General features: G+C 51.5%; 1 protein-coding gene across 1 annotated transcript; it reads right to left on the bottom strand.

Annotated features, from left to right (window-relative positions):
• Positions 1 to 1,056: 1,056 nt before the first annotated feature.
• Positions 1,057 to 10,236, bottom strand: TACR2 (tachykinin receptor 2). The gene is made up of 5 exons (XM_069460167.1): positions 9,845 to 10,236; positions 8,879 to 9,073; positions 5,102 to 5,255; positions 3,224 to 3,420; positions 1,057 to 1,315 (listed from the first exon to the last, which is right to left on the bottom strand). Exons 1-5 carry the CDS (start codon positions 10,234 to 10,236, stop codon positions 1,057 to 1,059), a joined length of 1,197 nt encoding a protein of 398 aa, XP_069316268.1.
• Positions 10,237 to 21,754: the final 11,518 nt, after the last annotated feature.

Here is a 21,754-nt window from a genome sequence, read left to right as displayed (position 1 = left end):
CTTCTTTTCCTGTCTTTTGTCTAATGAGTAAGTGTCATGGTTTCATATTGCCCACAGGTATGTTTTGTTCAGCGTACCCAAAATTTATAAAAATGTGAGCCAAAGTTAACAAATCTAGAGGTCTCACAAATTTGGATTAACAGCTTCTCTTGAAAGATTTAGATCTGGCAACAACGGGCTGCCATTACCATGTGGCAGCATTTGTCCAGAGCTGAGCAGCTGCTGTCCCCTTTGGATGCCTGTCCCCTCTGTTTTGCCACAGTCCCCACCATTCCCTGGTGCCTCAACACTGAGACTGGAAGTCGGTTGCTTTCTATCATCACATTTGTAGTCTTTCTTTATACTGGATCTAATGTACTCATTGGAAGTTGTATGCCCCAGGAAGGCATTTGAACGTTCAGCTCCTAGATTAGATAAATATTGGCTCATACTGTCTTTTCTGACTCTTGCTGGATGCCTTGAAGTGCTCCCTGAGACGGGCGGCTGAGTGCTCTTGGAGTCAGCATCCTTTGTTGAGTTCCTGGCCCCATCTTGTTTTTTCCATTGGTGTATTGAAGGGTGGGGCATGGGCCACACTTTCAGATCTGATACTGTTAATTGGCTACTTCTCAAAGGGTGCTGGGCCTCATCCTGCAGCCAGACACAAGGCGTCAGGATTCAGTAGTCATCTCTCTTAGTCTCTTTGGTGTTGCTATAACAGGATACAGGGTAGTTTATAAAGAAAAGAGGTTTATTTGGCTCACGAGTCTGGCTGGAAAATCCAGGATTGGGTAGCTGCATCTGGGGAGGACCTCGGGCTGCTTCCACTCGTGGCAGAAAGCAGAAGGGAAGTGGGTTGTGCAAAGAGATCACATGGCGAGAGAGGAAGCGAGAGAGGGAAACTGAGGAAGCCAGACTCTTTTTTTAACAACCCTGTTATTTCAGGAACTAATCCATTCCCAACAGAGCAAGAACTCACTTAATGCTGCAGGGCATTAATCTATTCATGGGGGATCTGCCCCCCTGGCCCAGACACCTCCTACTGGGTCCCACCTCCCAATGCTCCCAAACGGGGGATCAAGTGTCAACATAAGTTTTGGTGGGGACAGACCAACCATATCCAGACCACAGCAGCATCCCATCTTGGGGACCCCCAGCCTCCTCGTTGGGAGCCTCGGAGGGGGCCACATCCCCAGCTGTGAACAAAGTCTCTTTAGTGTGACACCTGTTGACCCTCGTGGACAGCGAGGGAGTGTGAGTCAGCTCAAGCTTGTCTTCCTCGGTGGGCGTGACCCAGGGGCAGCAGCGGAAAGCAAGCCGGAATCCAGAGCGGAACCTGGGAAGGAGGGTCACCTTGAGCAAGGGCGTCGGAGTCCAGCGGCCGCCATGTCGCTGCTCTGGCCCCAGGACACCATCGCCGAGGTGTCCTCACTTTGCAGAGCCCACCACAGCTCAGGGCTCTGAAGAGGTGCATTTTTTAGTGAATTGGATTTTTGGAGACAGCAAAAGTATTCTGAAGTGGGTGATTAAATTGAATTAGACTATTTGTTATTATTTAAAAAAAACAGGATTATAAAGAAACAGCAGATGTTCTTGTTTGACTTGTTAACTGGCTTCTAAAGGAGGATTCAAGGAAGAGTCTGTTTAAAAACACTGGGGCTCGGGCAGGGTTGGCGGGAGAAGGATGCTGCCCCAACGAAGCTACTCTGAAAGGGAACTCGCGGAGCTGCCAAGTTTTGGTGCGTTTGCTTAAAAAATGAACAACTTCCCATGGCAGCACTGAAGGTCTGTGAGTGGCCCGGAGTTAAGAGGCAGCAGACAGGGCGAGTGGAGGAAATGGGCTGGCGAACAGCGGGCACTGGCTGCTCAGAGATGGGGGGACAGAAATGGGACCCTGTACAAACCGAGGGTGGAGAAAAGAACCGTATTGTCCCTTCCTGGGCGGTGCAGGGTTCCATGTTCCAGAAGAGCCCACCTTACTTTGGATTCTTGCCTTGTAGCTCCCTAGGACTCCATGGTGTGGCCCAGCAAGATTGTATTTGTGGGTCCAGTGGCCTCTGTACCTTACACCCACACTCCCAAGCTCCCAGTCATCCTCCCCTCCCCCAGCCAGCGCGGCCCCCTCCCCTGCAGTCTTCAACTGACAGTGCCATCCTTCCAAGTGTCCCAGCAACAGGTTCTTGGGAGTCATCCTTGACTTCCTCTCACTAGCTGCCTCCCCTCCAGCAAATTCTGTTGGCTCTGCTGTAGCCAAATGCAGACTCTGACCACGGTCTAAGCCACCCCCTCTCCCTGGGATTACTGCAGCAGCCTCCCGGAAGCCATCTCCGGGCTTCTCACCTGCCCGCTGTGGCCCAGCTCCTGTGCGGCTGCTGGACTGATTCTTTTGAAAGGTAAGTCAGAGCCTGCAGCTGCTCCCTGTGTCAAAGTGCAAGCCCAGGTCCTTACCTTGACCACAAGGCTGCTGCTTTGGATGTTCCCCATGCCTGGAACTCTTTCCCAGACTGAGCGTGGCTGGCCCAGTCCCTCCAGTCTTTGCTCAAAGCTAAAACTGCAACCCCTGTGCCCACCACCCAGATCCCACGGCACTTCGTCCTGGCCCCTCTCTGAAGCACAGAAATACAAGGGCCAAGAAAACCAGATGACATCAGAGGGAGGAGTGAGATCCTGGCCCCTTCTCCTTGGCCATCTCTGCCAAGGTCACTTCCCAGCTGCCCTGGAAGCCTCTCGAGGACAGGAAACACACTGTGATCCTCCCAGGGAGCAGCCTGCCCTGCCCCAGGGCTGGCCCCAGCCTCCTAGGGGGTGCTTCTGCCCAGGGAAGTCCTCAGTAGGAAGCTCGTAAAAATATCAGGACAGAGGTCAGTCCCTCCCTCCTTTGCCTGGCTCTTTCCTTCCTCCCCGTCTGCCCTGCTGCCTCTCTCTGCCTCTCCCCTTCCCTCCATCTCTCTGGCCCTCCCCTCTTCTCCTTGTCCCAGATGTAGACCCCAGAAGAGCCAGCAGGAACAGAGAGATGGTGAGAGCTATGGCCTGGGTGATGAGGCAAGGTTTTGGGGAGCAGACGGGGCTCAAGCTAGGCCCAGGCCGGAGGGAGGACAGTGCTGTGGGCTGACCGTGTGACGGCACTCCCGGCTGGGGTGGGGCAGGGGGCACAGGCTCAGGCAGGAGCAGGCTGGAGGCTTGAGCTGTGGAGGGGAGCTCCTACAGGGCCCGGGGGCAGGGGAGGGGTCCGTACGGGCCTCACCTGCGGTTGAGGCAGCAGTAGATGATGGGGTTGTACATGGTGGAGCTCATGGCCAGCCAGAAGAGTGCCAGGTAGACCTGCTGGATGAACTTGTGGCAGTAGATGTCCTTTTGGAAGCTGCCCAGGATGAAGTAGAGGTGGTAGGGCAGCCAGCAGACGGCGAATGTCACCACCACCAGCACCATGGTCTTCACAAACTGGTCCAGGGGAGGCTCAGGTCACTCCTCAGCCCCTGGACCCCAAGCCCCAACCCTTGAGGGCGGGTGCAGGGCACCCCTGGCGCCAGCCTGGGTAGCTCTCCACTGGCAGACCCCTCCTCCTCCAGCCCCAGTGCCCTGGAGCATCTGTTGCCCGAATGTTCCTGAACCCCCCACCTCCAGGGCCTTTGCTTGCCCCCCCCCCCACAATGCTGTCCTTCCTTTAAAGTCCTCACTCCTCGAAGCCCAGCTCAATGGCCACTTCCCCCAAAAGGTGACTCTGATCCCTTCATTCAAAGCAGCTCTCCCCGCCTGGAGAGGGGGGAACTCCTACTCCTAACCCTGTCCTTGGGGGAGCCCTGTGCCTGCTATGGGTTCCCAGGCGTCCCTCTCTCTGGGATCTGTGTCTGTCACAGGCCTTCTATACATGGGCAGTGGGGCTCCAACCAGGCTGCCCAGGGCCAGCTCCACAACCTCACAGCTGTCCTCTGCAGACAGACTCCTGCACTGCCCAGCGTGCCAGTCACAAAGGGGTTGGGGGCTCCTACACATTCTGATCCACCTGGGTGGAGAGCCCTAGTGTGGAGCAGATGCAGGGCAGGCCAGGGATGGCAGGTGGATGCCAGCTATCCATGAGGGGGGACACTCAGATGGTGTCCCATGTCTAGCTACCTCCCTTGAACTGCCCCTGTGAAGAATGCCTACTACCAGGTGAGAAGCGGGGACTGGACTGGCTACACAATGGATCAACCCATTGCTGCCCCTGGTCGCCTGGCAGGAGGGCCACGGCAAAGATAAGCCTTGACGGGGGCAGGGCGGAGGTCTGGAGCACAGATCGCTATGTCGGGGACCTGGGATGGGAAGGGGGGGCCTGGACAGTGGGGAGAAGGGTGTCACTGGCACTTTAGGGGGAAATTGGAGACAGACTTGATGAAGCCGGACCACAGTCTGGTCTCCATGTCTGAGGTCTGCAGTTCTAGCATTTGAGGACTCTCCTGTGATTGTATCTGGGCATCTCCTATGATTCTGTGGGGCTTCTGAAATTCAACTTTTTTTTTTTTTTTTTTTTTTGAGACAAGAGTCTCGCTCTGTTGCCTGGGCTAGAGTGACATGGTGTCAGCCTAGCTCACAGCAACCTCAAACTCCTGGGCTCAAGCCATCCTCCTGTTTCGACCTCCCGAATAGCTGGGACTACAGGCACGTGCCATCACTCCTGGTTAATTTTTTTCTATTTTTTGTCATCTGGCTAATTTTTTCTATTTTTAGTAGAGGCAGGGGGCTCGCTCTTGCTCAGGCTGGTCTCGAACTCCTGACCTCAAGCAATACTCCCGCCTTGGCCTCCCAGAGTGCTAGGATTACAGGCGTGAGCCATCGCTCCTGGCCTCAACATTTTGATTATTCAAAAAGTCTAAGATTTTAATATTTTATCATTCTAAGATTCTTGGAGGCATCTGAAATTTGGTGGGCCTTAAGAGTCCCCAATTCCCCTGACATTCTGGGAAATTCCTTTAACTTTGTATTTGGCCAAAGACCAAAGGCAAATCCACCTGCTGGAAGGAAATCGGTCAGACTCTGGCCCCAGGCTTGGCACAAGGGCAAGTTCCCCGAGTTTCTCCTGGGCCGGCCCCGCCCCCGCCCCGCCCCGCCCCCGCCCCGCCCTCGCCCCGCCCCCGGCGCCCACCTTCTTCTTGGCCTGCAGGTGGCGCAGGTTGGCTCCGTGCGCCTGGTGTCCCGGCACTGCGTGCCTCCAGAGCGTGAGGCCAATGACGCTGTAGGCGACGAACATCACCACGAGGGGCAGGAAGTAGATGAGGGCGATCACCATGAGGTGGTACCTGGAGGGAGAGCCAAGGGCCTGCGCAGTGGGCGGCCCGCGGGCGACTCCGATGTCCCTGGAGCCGCCCCCTGCGGGCCCGCCCTAGGCCACCTCCCAAGGCCTTGGTTTGATGTGAAGAAAAATAAAGGCAACACTGGCTAGCTTATGTGCCAACAGAGGGCTTCCCCTGCAAGTGGGACACCAGTATGAGCCCTGCATCTTTCCATGTGTTAGACACGTGCCAAAAAAGAAATAAATTGGAAGTAAAAAAGTTAACTAAGCAATACATTTGTTTAAAATGTAAAATACCATTAAGCACAAAGGAGGAAGCAAAATTACTTATCCCACTCCCACTGCTATTAACAATTTGGCATATTTTCTTCCAGAATCATGTATGAACAGTAGTCGCCCCTTATCCAGGTTTCATTTTCCCCCGTTTCAGTTACCCAAGGTCAACTGTGTTTCCCAGATAGGTGCGTATGGTACATAAGATAGTCTGAGAGAGACACCACGTGCGTAACTATTATTACAGCACATTGTTACAATTGTTTTATTATTAGTTACTGTTCTTAACCTCTAACTGTGCCTAATTCATAAAGTAAACTTTCTCTTTGGTGTGTGTATAGGGGAAAATGTATATATAGGGCTCAGGACTATCAGAAGTTTCAGGCATCCTCTGGGGGTCTTGGAATGTATCCTCCTGTGCAGGTATATATGTGTTTGTATATAGGTGCATGTATGTGTACATATCTATTAGATTCTGTGTATAATCTGTATCTGTCTGGATGGATAGACAGAGTGACTGCAGTTAATAAGGCTCAGTCCTGCGCCAACATCCCTATTGAGGAACGGGGCAGTGGAAAGCGCCATACTGTGCATGTGACTGTGTCATCCGCTTCCTGCGCATCAGCGTTTGGCTGGGAATATCATTCATGCCAGCAAATGCTCTTTCATACCCCTTTGAGCAAGTGGTCCGGAATACCACTGCGTGACTTCTTACCCAGTCCCCAGGGAGTAAGGAGGAGGACTTCGGGTTGTGTTGGGGCTTTTGATTTCCTTTTGGAAAGACAGCGTAAAGGAGATGTGTCCTCCCCACGCCCCACGTCTCTGGTTTCCGACCGACGCTGCTGCATCTTCTCTGATGAGCAGCAGGCTGGGCTGCAGGGGGAGCCCTCGAGCATCTGGTGAATGGGCCTGAGGCCCCTGGCGGTCATGTCACCTTTTTCTTTCTTACTAGGAGGGCTGAGGTGTTCCCACCCCCTCCCCCTGCCAGCCTTGCTGGGCGCCTTTCAAGATGTGCCGCCACCCAGAGGGAGAGGAGCAAGTGGCTCCAGTAAATCCCTCTCCTAAAGCGCTGTGTTTAGAATGCCGCTGGTGTGCTTTTGGCAAACGTGACAATTACAAAAGCTTTAGGGACTCCAAGGCACCCTGATTCTCATGTAGGATCTAGGTCGAGAGCCCTAGTGTGAAGCAGATAAGAGAGTACGAGGGGCAGGGAGTGCCAGGCCCCTGTCACTTTTCAAAGCGTCTGAACTACAAAGACCTTGAGGATCGACCAGGCCACCTGTCTCAGTGTCCAGATGGAGAGACCGAGGCACGGGAAGTCTGTGTCATATGAAACAGTCTACAGATTTAATCAAGACCCAATTTTCCTTTCACTGAGGGTCAGAGCTGCGGGAGTCAGAACAGGGCTCTTGTCCAGCCTCTAATTTAAAGCATTATCTTGGGTAAGTCAGGTCTCTCCCTCAGCCTCAGTTTCCCCATCTGTAAAAGCAGGAGGTAATCTCTAAATTCTTCGTTAATACGAGCAGCACTTCTCTGTGGCCTCATTCCCAGGGCCATTGTGCAGGACAGCAATTCACCCTGGGCTAGGTCCCCACCCAGAGGGAGAGCTGAGGAGCTTTTGGAGGTCACTTTCTAGACCCCGCCAAAATCAAGGTTGCTGCCCCTCGCAGCCTGGAGTGTCTTTTTTGTATTTTGATCTTGGGGGTGTATGTCCATGTTCCTGGAGAGAGCATCCTTGATCTTATCAGGTTCCTGCACACACAGGACGTGAGCCTGTGAGGATGGAGCCCCCAATTTAAATCTAAACTAGATGCTCCCCAACCTAGGAAAAGCAATAACACGTTCTCACACATGAAACCAGGCTTTCCACAAATCCTTTCAGAACATCGAAGTAGCATCAAAGTACGGCTTTCCCCACCCTCTTGTCTTCGCCTGTTGCCTGAATCCGGGTTGGAACTCCAGTCCCAGAGAGCGGGTGCGGAGCCCTCCAGTATTAAGGTGGAGAAACACCGCCCCCCAGTGGCCAGTCCCCAAATGTTCTGCTCTCCACACTTCCCTGTGCCAGAAAGCGTGGCGCTTCCCCGCATGGATACCACCTTGGTGGGGGGGAAGGCAGAGACCCTGGGTGGGGCCTGCCCTTGAGACTCAGCCTCCAGGAACATGTTTCTCAGCTGACTGGCACCTCCTCTAGCACTGACGGCCATGAGAGCAGGAGCGGCCCTCTACTGGCAGGTGCTCAGGACAGGTGAAGACCAGGTAGGGGGGAGGGCGTTGGGGGAGTGATGTTAAAGGAGGCTGGTGGTGGCTGTGTTGCCATGGTTACCTGGCAGCCCTCAGCTTGAAGCATGCACATCCTCACGCTTGGGGCAGCTGGGACTTGGTCGGACTAATCTGCCACCTCCAGGGTTGTTTTCATGTGTCTCCTATTTAAACTATCACATCGTGGGCACCACTTCCGTGCCGGGTGTGATGCTGAGGGCTCCACGTGCGTTATCTCATTTATGCTCACAACAGCCCTTTAGCAAGGTACAATTACAAATCCCCACTTTAGAGATAAGTGAGCATGAAGGTCCCCCAGCCAGGAAGGACCAGGCCAAGACTTGAAACTGACTACTGACTCCAAAACCTCAGTCCGTTCTTTGTCCTCAACTAACCAGCAGGGCGCTGGAGATTGTCCTTTGGACAAGGAGGCCCGGAATGGAGAAAGGACTTGCCCAGGGTCAGAGTGGCTGGGCTGAGCCTGAGTCCTTCCACTCGTCCCTCCCTGCGCCCAGCCTGTGGCGCCCACCTCAGTGTGAAGCAGACACCAGGCAGCCTTCTGAAAACATCCCTGGCTCCATCGTGGGCCCTTTCCGCCTCAATATCCTGACCCTCTGTGGGCTGAGCGTATAGGGAGCCCTCCCCCAAACACACGCCTATGCACACATTCCCTAACATGTGCCTGTGTGTACTCACACGTCTACAAACACACATAATTGCACTGCGCACACACTGGGTGCAGCGTGTGTATGTGACGGGCACACACACATATACGTGAATCCTTATTTAAGTAGTAGACTGGTTAGGACATTGGACTCTGAAGAGAACTGCCTGGATTTGAATCCTTGGTCTACCACTTACTACCTGGGCCTCAATCTCTCCATCTGAAAAATGGGAATAATATTAATATATACCCCATATTGTTAGAATTATGTAAGGTGCTTAGAACAGGCCTGCACTTAGTGTTACTTTTAGTATATAGGTGTACTCACATAATCCCACGTACACTCACAGACTCTGTGCACACACGCCACACATGCAAAGACCTGAGTGTGTGCACACATGCACCCCGTCTGTCCCCAGCCCCAGAGGACTTACAGGAGGAGCGTCTTGCCCCCGCTGTCTTCAGGCCAGGCCACCACGCACTTGGTGGCTCCCTGATCCGTGGTGATGGTGGAGTAGAAGCACTGGGGAAAGGCGAGGGCCAGGGCCACCAGCCAGATGCCAGCAATAACTGCTTTGGTGCTAGAGGCTGAGAGCCGTGGCCGGAAGGGGTGGACAATGGCCATGTACCTGTGAGCAGAGGGTGGCGTGAGTGGCAGACACCCTCCCATCACGCCAGCCACCCCCACCTGTCCAACAATCCCTCAGCCCCAGGCCCACACTCCGGCCCCTTCCCCGTCCTGCTGCTGATGTCTGCAGATGTCGGAGTCCCGCCTGGCCTGCAGAGAGCCAGCTGGGCTGGTGAGTGTCCTGCGGCCACACAGCACACAGAACCCCAGAACCCAGCCCAGCACCTCAGCCCACCACCTCCCTCTGGGCATGGAATGCTCTTGGGTGGCCACAGGGAAGTCCATCTTGGGGCAGGACTGAGTGTCTGACGTTAGCCTGAGGCTCAGCCCTGAGCAGCAAGAAAATAAGCAGCCCTACTATAATTAGATGGTAACTGCATGCAATATTAAAATTCTCCTCCCTTATAATCTCTCTGGAATAGGAAAGCAATATAAGAAATCTCCTTGTAGTGAAAGACCTCAAAACAAGGATCAACTCCAGAGAAGAGCACTCCAGAAGGTCCCTAAAACACACCCACTCTTCTTTTACAGCCTTGAACCACCCGTCCAGTGCAAAGTCTTTCCTCGCGTCTAACCTTAACTCTGCCCGCTTTGTTCGGTTCCACGGACCCCTTGTCCTCCAGATACATCATTCTGGATCATGGCCAGGTCTGGGAGGCTATTCTCTGGGTTCCACCCTAACTTGCTGTGCAACCACGGGCACGTCGCCACCCCCTTCTGAGCCCCAGCGAAGCGAGAGGGCTCCCCCGAGCTTCCCCGCGGCCCCTCTTGCCTGTCAGCGGCGATGGCCGTCATGGAGTAGATGCTGACGAACATGGCTGTGATGGGGAAGAGGTTCTGGAAGTAGCAGAAGGCGCGGCCGAAGTACCAGATGTTGTGGCTGGCGTAGACAAAGTTGAAGGCAGCGTTGAAGGCAGCCATGCAGAGGTCGGCCAGAGCCAGGTTGACGATGAAGTAGTTGGTGACCGTGCGCATCCTCTGATGGGCCAGGATGATCCAGATGACCGTGGCATTGCCCGTCACAGCTACCAGCACCAGGGCCAGGTAGGCTGCGGCCCACAGTGCCAGCTGCCAGCCGGGCATGGAGAAGGATGTGACGCCCGTGGTGTTGCTCTCAAGGCCAGACGAGCTGTTGGTGTCAGTCACAATGGCACAGTCCCCCATGGCTACCTCTGGGTCTGGGACAAGGGGTCTGGATCCAAGGCTCCTCCCGGCTTTGCTATAGAAGAGAAATCCCCCTCGGTGTGAGTGTGTGTGGGGGTCGGGGAGAGAAATAGGTACAAAGTGAGGCAGTTCAGGGGGCTGGCCACACTAAGTCTCAAGCGGAGGAGAGCTAGGTTGAGCAGAAAGCCCAGTCCAGAGCCATTGTCATTTCAGATTTCCTCGTCCCAGCCAGACTTCTCGAATGTCACGTGGAAATCTAGAACTCAAATCACAGTGTCGGAGCAGGAAACATCCTTTTAAATCATCTGTTCATCCCCTTCCCTGAAGAGATGGAAGGCTGCAAGAGGGGACGTGACCAGCCCAGGTCACTCAGTAAATCGGTGACAAGTCAGGACTCGAACCCAGGTCCCTCCTAATGCAACTCAGGAAACATTCCGGATCAGAGGAGCGTGCAGGGGAGTCTTTGAATCCCACAGGTCGACTGCACAGCAGCTGTCTCTCCAGGATTTGGGACGCAGGCCGGTCTGGGGGCCGGGAAGTGCTCGCGACTCAGCCAGCTGCCAGCCCTGGGCGGCTGCTTCCCTGCTGCTCTCCGTGCAGGGCAGGCAAGGCCAGTGGCAGAGGCGCTGCCTACTCACGAGATGGGGCTTCGGCTCCCGCCCCTTGTCCCTCCCCCTGCTTGGATGGCTCGGCCTTGTCTCCCAAAAGATTTAGGACTGGCAGGGAGAGACCAGGGAAGTGGGGCTGGCATGCAGGACACAGTCTTTGCTGGGTGTTTACTTTCAGCCCGGGGCAGGAGCTACGTCTAAACAGTGATTCTGAGCTCAGACTGAGTTTGAGCTTGGCTCGGTGACTCCAGGCAACTCTCTTAACCTTTCTGAGCTCTGGCTACCCCATCTCAAAAATACAGGGCAAAAACAGGGTGCATCTCACCGAACATTTGTGAGTTTTAAATGAGATAATGTGCATGTGCTTAGCATAGGGGTTGACACAGAAAAACCATGACAGGATCTGTGGCCCCAAGGGTGGCTCCCCTAAACAGCTCAGGGCTCTATAGGAGAGAGAAGACAGAACCCAGAGAATTTTTTTCTTTGATTGAGAAAAGGCTTGCCCTGGTGCCTGGGCTAGAGTGCAGTGGCATCATCATAGCTCACTGCAACCTCCAACCCCTGGGCTCAAGTGATCCTCCTGCCTCATTGTCCCAAGTATCTGGGACTAACAGGCACACAGTATCACATCCAGCTAATTTTTTCATTTTTTTATAGAGACAGGAATCTCACTATGTTGCTCAGGCTGGTCTCAGACTCCTGGCCTCAAGCAATCCTCCCATCTTGGCCTCCCAAAATGCTGGGATTACAGGTGTGAGCCACTGACTACACTTGGCCAAGAACCCAGAGAATTTCTTTTTTTTCCTTTTTTTAAATTTCAGAGTGTTACGGGGGTGCAAATGTTTTGGTTACATAAATTGCTTTTGTACAGTTTGAATCAAAGTTGTAAGTGTGCCCATCACCCAGTGTGCATTGTACCCGTTAGTGTGAGTTTACCCATCCCCTCCTCCCTTCCCACCTGCTTGATTTCCAATGAGTTTTATCTCCATATGTGCACATAAGTGTCAGTCGATTAGTTCCAATTTAATACTGAGTTTCTAACGAGTTCCCAGGTGCTGCTGATGCTGCTGGCCCAGGGACCTCACTTTGAGAACCACTGTCTTGGGACAAGAACAGGGCTTTGCTGCCTCTTCTGTGAACCCCAGCAAGGCCGGAGTTTTAACCCCTGAGAAGTGACTGTGTGTGTGTGGCCGACGTGTGTAAGCTCACAGCCATGCGCAAGCCCTTGCACACCGGTGGTGTGTGCGCCCTAAAGGCAGGGCAGTCTCAGAAGGGCGGGGCACGTCCCTCCTCAAGGCAGAGGAGGGCTCTCCTTCACCAGCAAGCCCCGCACAGTGGCCTCGGGCCCCCAAGGCTCTGCCTGGCACAGCCTGGGCTTCTCACGGCTGTGCCCCTCCTGCCGGCCGCTCTCCTGCTTCTCCCGCCCGTGCCTCATTTCCCCACACGTGGCCTCCTGCCTCCCTGGCCGAGCTGGGAAAGACCTTTGGAGGTTTCCAGTGTTGAAAAGAGTATGCTGCCTGTGGAATCCAAAATAAAAACAATGTTAAATTATAATTCAGGAAACTTAAATGTATACTGAAATCAAAAGAGCTTCTTTCTAGGTTTTTGTGATCATGAACTTCTGGATAAGTTCATCAGTGATCAATATTGAATTTATATCCATTGTTTGGCGTCCCTGCTGCGCTGACGTGCTAGGTCTAGTGGGAATCCCACCCGTGCCCTTGGAAAGGGGGTACTTCCTGGGCCGCTGGCCCTGCTGTGGGTGCATGTACTGGGGCGCCCTGGGACTCTTGCCCTCCCAGAGCCAGCTCCAGACAGAACTAGCTCCAGCCCTGGCCCAGCCATGGGGCAGAGAACTTTTTCCTCTCTGGAGCAGGCCACCATCGTCTGTAGGGACTCTGGTCCCTTGCTGAAGGGTCTCTGATCTCTCGGTGGTGGCAGCAGCAGCAGCAGCAGCAGCAGCAGCAGAACTTTGGGGCTTGTTTCTGTCTCATGCTCATTCGGCCGGCATCCTAGAGGGCAAGATGTGTAGAAATAAGAATGTAAACACAAGACAACCTTCTCTCCTTTCTGTCCTGGCCTCCTACTCCCAGGCAGCTGGAATTTGTTGAGCGTTAGGTGCAAACACAGTGCAGGGCTGGGGTGCCTGAGAGGGCGTCACCAGTCGTAGGAGCCCAGAATAGTACAAGTTCCCCGACACCGCCCCCAACATCCCACCGCCTCCACTGTATATGTAATGGAGCTATTAAACCTGAGTTTTTATTTCCTCCTTAAATCATATGCTCTTGTAGCTTGCCAACCATGTGCCAGGAGGCTGTGGCCTTGTGGAAGAACAGGGTGGGGGCCGCCCAGGACAGAGGGTTAGTGATCAGCTTTGCTGTCCAGAGCTGGCCTTCTGAGTCCATAGCTAGACAGTGGTCTTGAAGGCTAGTCTTCGTTAAAGAGAAAGAAATATTCTACGTTCCTACAGCTCCTACTGACACATCAAGACTGGACGGTTTGCTCATCAGAGTTTGTGTGTGGGACGTCCCAGTGAGGCAGGAAATGGAGGGGAAGGGCTGCCCACTAGGTTGTGGCTGGGCTCACTCCAGTAGTGCAGGCTGGGCACCTCCGGGAAGCAGGTGCCGATCCGGAGTCTAGCGTGCAGGCCTCTGAGCGGGGAATTGCCATGGGGGTCAACGCCTGGGGAGGGCGGGGAAGGAAGCAGAAGTGGGCGGGTGAAGACGTGGAGCTGCGGTGCTGGCCCCACAGCAGCCTGGCCTGGCCCCACGGTCACCTGGAACCAGATGGCCGTGTGCTGGGCAAAAGCAGCCTTCATGTCTCCACATCGGTCACTGGATGTGGGCCACCCCAAGGACGGGCGTGACTGTTGTCAAGGCAGCTCTCTGCAGCTGAGGCCAGGCCTGCAGGGGGCGACAGGTGAACACTGTCCTCGGACAGCACACCCAGCAGCTTGAAGCGGGGTCTGGGAGGTACAGGACAGCGTCCGCCCTGGCGGAGAGCAGCACCCCCTACGGATGGGTGTGTGCTCGCAAGTGCGACTGGCCGATTGCTGGTGCTGTGACCTCCAGGCTAGACACCTGGAGACTCGGGTTGGGAGCAGGATAATTTTTCAGGGAATTTGGAGGAGAAAAGGATGGGAGGAGCTGCGGGGTCTGAGGGGAGTGGGTGGGAGGAAAGGGGGCTCCAGGGAGCACTGTGGGTTGGGTGCCCCTCCAACAGTATCTGAGAGATGCTTTAGAAGTTGCCTGACTGTGTCTCTGCCTGGAGGCTGCTCTGGGTCCTGGCTTCAGTGGGTCACATACAGCATGACGGAACGTTAGCGCTGTGGGCCGCCTAGTTGCCAGAGTGGTGCCAGGAGGGGGCAGAGGACAACAAGGACAATGTAGTGTGCTTTTTATCCAGCGAAGTGAAGCCAGTTTAAAGGATCATCCTTCATTCTAGGGCTATGCACTTCCTGCTTTGGGGGGTAAAATGTCCTTTCGTGAAATAATGGTGATGGCAGATGGTAATTGTTAACCTGGGTTTGCTTTTTCTTCAAAATTCCTCACTTGGTGGAGCCCCCAAGGGGGGAAGGGCATGGCCAGGTCCCAGCCCCAGTGAGGGGGCCACATCCCTGGTGGCTTCCCTCTGTCCTGCACAGCCTCTACCGGTCTGTCAGCCTCTTCTTTCCGGAGGCCCATGAGTGCCACCTGTCTGGTCACCTCCCTGTCACACCGATGGGGGCTCCTCAGGGCCTGGATAGTGTCTTGTTTATGTCCAGTGTCTAGGAGAGTGACCAGCCCCTCGTCAGTGTCCTATAAATGTTGGGTGGTTGAAAATGATATACAAAGTTGAAAATCTGACTTGAGTGAGAGATGGGGAACCATATATATATAATTTATTTAGATCTATTTAACATAGATACAGATAGAAAAGTTTTAAGCTAATGGTGGGATTTTAGGCACCTTTGAGTGGGCAGGGCAGACAATGCCTGGTCCACTGACACTTAATAGATGCTCAAGAAATGTCAGAAGAATAAATGAATGACACATGATACATAAAGCTTAAAATATCACCCTGTCAGGGGTGAAAGGGTAGCATTCTTATTTTTACAGGCCTTAAAGTTTAAAGTAAAAGAACATCTCACCAGCCTGGGCAACATAGTGAGACCCTGTCACTACAAAAACTAAGGAAAAAACAGACCAAAAAAAAAACATCCTAGCACTCTGGGAGGCCGAGGCGGGAGGATCGCTCGAGGTCAGGGGTTCGAGACCAGCCTGAGCAAGAGTGAGACCTTGTCTCTACTAAAAAATAGAAAGAAATTATCGGGACAACTAAAAATATATAGAAAAAATTAGCCAGGCATGGTGGCACATGCCTGTAGTCCCAGCTACTCGGGAGGCTGAGACAGGAGGATCGCTTGAGCCCAGGAGTTTGAGGTTGCTGTGAGCTAGGCTGACGCCACGGCACTCTAGCCTGGGCAACAGAGGGAGACTCTGTCTCCAAAAAAACAAAACAAAACAAAAACATCTCTTCACAAGTTAAGCAGGGCTTTGGAGGAGGATATCAGGGTCTCCATAGCATTACTGGATCTATTCCTCATAGATAGCCCCCCTTGTCCATAAACCAGAGGGTCCCAGGCCAGCCCTTCTAGGAGATGAACCCTCGGCCTGGGCACCAGTGGCCCAGAATTTGAGACCTCAGCTGGGAGAGGGAAAGGCAGCCTCTGCCAAGAGCTGAGCTGCTGCCGACTTGTTTAAACACTGAGAGTGCGCTGGGGGCAGTGCCTCGTGCTGAAAGCCTGAAGTTTATCTAGCTGGAGAGGAGAGGCTGGAGAGTTTACATCTGCCATGGTCCTGGTGTACACAGAGCTCAGAGGCTCTTAAAACCTGTTCATTTCTCAACATCGGGCTCCAGTAAAAGCTGCCCATCTATGGCTGGCAGAGGGGGAAGTGGGTGAGGCTCGTCTTAGGAGACAACGCTCGGAAAGCCGCTTGCTGGTTGGGTAGAAAGGGGTCATCCTGGGTATTGCAGACCGAGGGGACTTGGTGTCTGCCCAGGGTGTTGGCAAATGTGAAAACAAGTGCTTGGCTGCAGTGAGGACAAGGGGTTGGCGAAGGCTTGGCCCCGCTGCTGAAAGGCTCTAGTCCTGCCCCTCGCGGCGGTCTCTCGCTGAGCCCATGCTCTGACGACCAGCCTAGAGTCAGCAGAAAGGTCACATCCCTGCTTCAGGAAGCTCCTGGCCAAGCTGGAGAGCCACATTCCAGCCTTGCAGTGGGAACTCACCATACCCTTCTGTCAAATGCGTGATGACATGAGCTTCAAGCTTCAGAGGAGGGAGGAAGAGGCCTTTGGGGGCAGCAGAGAGTGAGGAGGAAGGCTGACACTTGCATGGCTCCTGGAGGTCACAGGGAGGGACACATGGGAATGAGCCCTGAGCTTGAGAGAAAGGTCAGAGCAGCTGGTGGAGCCAAGGGTTCCTGCAGGAAAGGATGGGAGATGTAGCAAATATAAATCCCAGTTCACAGCCCCAGGGGTGCAAGAAAGGTCCTTATTCTCTGAAAATCAACCTATCTTGACTTCGCGTGCCCATCGTGTTGAGCTGGCAGGGAAACCCAGCTCCTTACTCTTGGGATCTCACTGCCCACCTCTGGGGCCGTCTGTAGTGCCAAGGCTTCTGGGCCTCTGGGGTGGGGCCTTTACTGGTCATCAATCCACACAAGTCACTTTGGAGAGGCCTCTGCAGGGTTCTTGAGGTCCGGGGCCAGGAGACTGTTGTTTCTGAGCCACTCCTGTGGCCTAGGAGTTCAGGCCTCAGCTGGCGATGGGGCCTTGGGGTCCCAACTTTCCAGAACCCCCCCATAGTGGCCATTCCTCTCAGGGCCCTGCTAGGGAGAGGGACTGAACAGCCACTTCTCCTGGCCTCACAGTCCTCCCTTCTCCCTGCCTTCTCAAGGAAATCCTGCCTCTGTAAAAACTCAGCCTCCTCCCCCAAATCCCACCATCCTTCATACTCTTTCATGGTATCTTTGATAAGATCCAGAACACTGGCAACAGAACGAAAACAAAAACAAAAACAACCACCCCCCCCCCACACCCAAATACCCAACCAAACAAGAAAAAATTCTGCTTTCCTCAAGGACATGGAGATTTTTAATCTTCAGACCTCACCAAGAAGTGAGAAAAATATTTGCATTCCATCCTTTCACTGTGGCCCAGAAAGGCAGGAAAAACTAAACTAAGATTCCATATTAAAGCAGTCGGGCTATCCATCTCCTGCCCGAGATGAGGCTGGAGGGGGAGAATGAGGGCTGATGGGAAGAACCCGAATGCCCTTTCTGGAGTACGCTGTCTGGGGTCACCTACTGGTCCTTCAAGCACCCTCAAATGCCACCTCCTGGAGGATGCACCAACATGTGACATTTGGGCAGAATGCCTTCATTAATGTCATGCTGGGGTGGTCCACTCAAGATCATATGCAAAATATTTTTCTCCACTCACTTCATCGTAGGAGAGCAGAGCCTGACCCCGTTGCAGCCTTGGCTCTCCTGGAAATCACTGACTGGCCCTCACAACGTCAGTTAGGGTTACTCGACTTTAGTTACACAAAAATGACATCATGAAGCTGAGAGATTCAGAAGACCCCCCTAACCAATGGAAAACGGGGATGGATTAAGGTGTTATGTGCCTTTGACTCTTGCTGGAATCCCAGCTAGTCCTTGCCACACCTTGCTATAAAAATTTTTTGCTCAGCCAAAAATGTGCCTGGACCCACAGTCTCTTCTGTCTATGTCCACCTAGTCCAGGTCACCATGATCGTTAGATTTGCCGCAGGGGCCTCCTCACCGCTCCCTCCACTCCATTCTCCGTGTCTGCCCATGCTGACTTTTTTTTTTTTTTTTTTTTTTTTTTTGAGACAGAGTCTCGCTCTGTTGCCCGGGCTACAGTGAGTGCCGTGGCATCAGCCTAGCTCACAGCAACCTCAAACTCCTGGGCTCAAGCGATCCTCCTGCCTCAGCCTCCCGAGTAGCTGGGACTACAGGCATGCGCCACCATGCTGGGCTAATTTTTTTCTATATATATTTTAGTTGGCCAGATAATTTCTTTCTCATCCCTGACCCTCTACCCCCACGCCTGCTCCTGCCTGGGCCCAGCCTCATGGGTGGGGTAACCTGAGTGCCTGCAATACACAAATGGCAGCACTAGAGGGCAGCCTTGCTGCTTTAATCCTTGGGACCACAAGGGCTTGAAGAAGGCTCAATCAGATGATGATGACAACGAAGGTGACGACCAAGGCTACTATTTATTGAGCCAAGATGATTCATCATCTTTAATCAGCAGGTCTTCCCGTGCACACCACGTTCTTCTGTGTTCTGAATCTCAGAAAATGGACCACATCCACCCAGCTACCTAAGCCTGAAACCCAGCACCGCCATCAATTTCTTCCTCCCTCACTCCCCACACTCTGGCCCGCTCCTGTGCCTCCTTCATCCTGTCTCTAGGCCCCTCCACGTCTCTCTTTCCCACGGTGCTTCCCCTCTAGATCCCCATTCAATCTACAGAGAGCCGCAGGCTCCTGCTGCCGTCACTGCTGTAGGCCAGGGCTCCCTGAACTTTGCTGCACATTGGAATCGCCCAGGGAGCTTCGAAAACTCCAGATGCCCACAGCACACTTTGGACCAGGGAAGTCGGGACGTCTGGGGTGGGAGCGAGGCATCAGTACTTTTAAAAGATCCCCAGGCGGTTCCAGTTAGCGGCCAAGTTTAGGCACCATCTGCCTTGGGTCTGAGACCCTCCTCCAGGCCCTTTTGCCTGGGTGACCCTCGCTAATCCGGCTGGGCCCCGACTTCGCTACACTGCTGGACGCAGGGAGCTAATGAACTGCGCCTCCGCCTGCGGTTTCCACACTCACAAGCTGTGTCGTCACTGCTTATTGTAACGTCTGCCTCCCCCGCCCACCCCCGCAGCCGTCAGCCCCTCCTCCACCTAGAGAAAAGCCATGTTCCCTCCTGCTTCTGTGTGTGAATGGAGCAAATCCTTACAACACGAGAGGTAAGTTCTGCTATTCTTAACAATTTTGAATTTTGCCCTAAGTTTTTATTTTTACAGTTCATCTGTGTATAGTGTTTGAAGCATGAAGAGATACATTTTCTCTTCAAATGTGGATATAAATATAAAGATGCCTGTCCTTAATACTCTCAAAGACATTTTGTCCTATTTTCTACTTGGAATTCCCAAGCTGTGGCTAATACTTGCCCAGGGACCTTGAGACTGTGGAAAATACCACAAATGCTTAAGGTTTATGGAAAACCAAAACCAAAAAAAATTTAAGCTAGAGGTGAAAGCAGGGAGCAGATAGGCTGAGTTAATTTGCAGATGTCTGTGGCTGGGGGCGGGGGTCCTGCCTGTGCTGGGGTAGCAGGTGAGGAGTGAACACCTGGCCTACCTGGGGGGGGGGTACAGGGCTGGAACCCATCCTTGTCCCCTCCTGTGGGGGTTGTACAATTCAATGCCCCGTCCTACAAAGGAAGAAACCCCAGACTTCAAGGCTACATGAATCACCCAAGATCCCATTACTAATAAGCAACAGAGGGAAAATTCAAACTCAGCTGTGAGTGACTATCCATATTATTTCCATTACATCAGGATGAGTCAAAGTTCCCAAGCTGCTTTCACTTCACTCTTTAAATTTTTTTAATTTAATTTTTATTAAAGTAATATATAGTTTAAGAAGTATGACCGGGTGCAGTGGCTTGCTTCTATAGCTCTAGGACTTTAGGAGGCCGAGGTGGGAGGATCCCTTAAGGCCAGGAGTTTGAGACCAGCCTGGGCAACATAGTGAGACCCCATGTCTACAAAAAATAAAAAAAAATTAGCTGTGCATAGTAGCATGTGCTTGTAGTCCCTGCTACTCGGGAGGCTGAGGCAGGAGGATCACCCAGGTTGAGGTTGCTATGAGCTATGATGATTCCACTGCACTCCAGCCCAGGCAACAGAGCAAGACCTTGTCTCAAAAAAAAAAAAAAAAAAAAAAAAAGGCATCAAATAATATCATAAAACTAATAATCATAAAAAAATAGTTCCCTTATAATAGTTCTCTAATCCTAATTCCTATGCCCTGGAGGCAACTGATTTCAATGCTTTTAGCCATTTTTCTGGAATTTATATCCATACGTCTTAACATAATAAAACCATTATTTCTTAATTTGTAAGTTTAAATGATTATCTTCTTTTTTGGGTGGGGGGATATATATTTGGCTGATCTTTTTTTTCTAATTTCTTAAATTGAATGAAACCATACATTTTCAGTCTCCCATTTTAAATAAAAAAGAATTTAAGATCACTACATTTCTTTTGAGTACAGCTTTACTGTAACTCATAGGTTTTAGCTGTATTCTTTACTTCATTACTTTCTAGAAAATCTGCTATTTTTATTTGCAAGCTTTTCATTAATCTTGGAGTTATTTTAAAAGAATGTTTCATAATTTTGAAATAGTTGAAAGAATTTTTTTGGTCAAGTATTTTCCTGTTGATTTCTAGTTTTATTGGTTTATAATCAGCATATGCTGCATATGAAATCTCTACTTTTCAGAATTTATTAAAATTTCCACTGTGGCCAAGTACATGACTAATGATGGTAAACTTTCCATGAACACATGAAAAGGATGTATATTCTGTATTTGTGATGTTAAAAATTCAAAATATGACTATGAAACTGAGCTTGTCAATTATGTTATTTAATCCTCTATACATGGTTATTCTTTGCTGATTGGATCTAAAAAGTTTTAAAACAAGTATATTAAAATGTCTAACTATAACTTATTAATTTTGGCTTTTATGTTATTTGGTACATAAAGGTTTGTGGCTTTTCCACAAGTTTTTCAGTTACAGAATATACTTTGTCCTGTTTCATACTTTTTCTTGTATGTCACATTTATATTAATGTTGTGATTCTGATATTTTTTGTTTGTTTATTTTTGCCTGTTATCTCTTTTGCCCATACCTTTATTTTCAACTTTTCTTTTTCACTTTGTTTTTGGTATATTTCACATCAATAACATATATAGCTAGATATGTTTTCAATGCAACTGACAATCTCTTAGATAGGAGCATGAACCCGTTCACATTTGGGTTGTACCCGAAACACTTTCATTCCTTCCATCACGTCTTACACTTACATTTTATTTTGTGCAATGTGGTTCTTTCCTCTTTATGTCTTCTTCCCTTCTCCTTCTGGGTCAAATTCTAGAATACCTGCTGTGGAGTTTCTAACTACCTTAATTAAACCTTTAGTTCTCTATTTTTTTTTTTTTTTTTTTTTTGAGACAGAGTCTCACTCTGTTGCCCAGGCTAGAGTGAGTGCCGTGGCGTTAGCCTAGCTCACAGCAACCTCAAACTCCTGAGCTCAAGCGATCCTACTGCCTCAGCCTCCCGAGTAGCTGGGACTACAGGCATGCACCACCATGCCCGGCTAATTTTTTTCTATATATATTTTTAGCTGTCCATATAATTTCTTTCTATTTTTAGTAGAGGTGGGGTCTCGCTCTTGCTCAGGCTGGTCTCGAACTCCTGAGCTCAAACGCCCACCTCGGCCTCCCAGAGTGCTAGGATTACAGGCGTGAGCCACCGCGCCCGGCCTAGTTCTCTATTAATATGTAAAAATTAAATAACTGCATTTCCCCCAATAAGACCTTTTACTTACCCTGTCTTTTGCAAGATAAATAAAAACTTTTAGAAAGTTTTGTCTTCCCCGTTCTCTTCTTTTCTCCACTCAAGGTCCTAGGTTTTGCTGAGATCATTTAACTTTTGTAGTCCTAGGCTATTTTATTCCAAGAGTTCTCATTAAAAAAAAATAACATATATATATATATACACACACACACACACACAGACACACACGAGCGTATGTCGTGTTATCATCCATTAGA

Source organism: Eulemur rufifrons, chromosome 28 (genome assembly GCF_041146395.1).
Source record: "Eulemur rufifrons isolate Redbay chromosome 28, OSU_ERuf_1, whole genome shotgun sequence".
In the NCBI taxonomy this organism is placed as follows: Eukaryota; Metazoa; Chordata; class Mammalia; order Primates; family Lemuridae; genus Eulemur; species Eulemur rufifrons.
This window is presented reverse-complemented; position numbering and strand designations above follow the sequence as displayed.

What these genes read in the sequence shown, in the direction of transcription:
- TACR2 (XM_069460167.1), bottom strand. Translation starts at nt 10,236, where the DNA reads ATGGGGGACTGTGCCATTGTGACTGACACCAACAGCTCGTCTGGCCTT. An exon ending in GGGGGCAAGACGCTCCTCCT is followed by an intron (nt 5,256 to 8,878) that starts GTAAGTCCTCTG and finishes CTCTCCCTCCAG; the next exon opens with GTACCACCTCATGGTGATCG. An exon ending in TACTGCTGCCTCAACCGCAG is followed by an intron (nt 1,316 to 3,223) that starts GTGAGGCCCGTA and finishes CCTCCTTCCCAG; the next exon opens with GTTCCGCTCTGGATTCCGGC.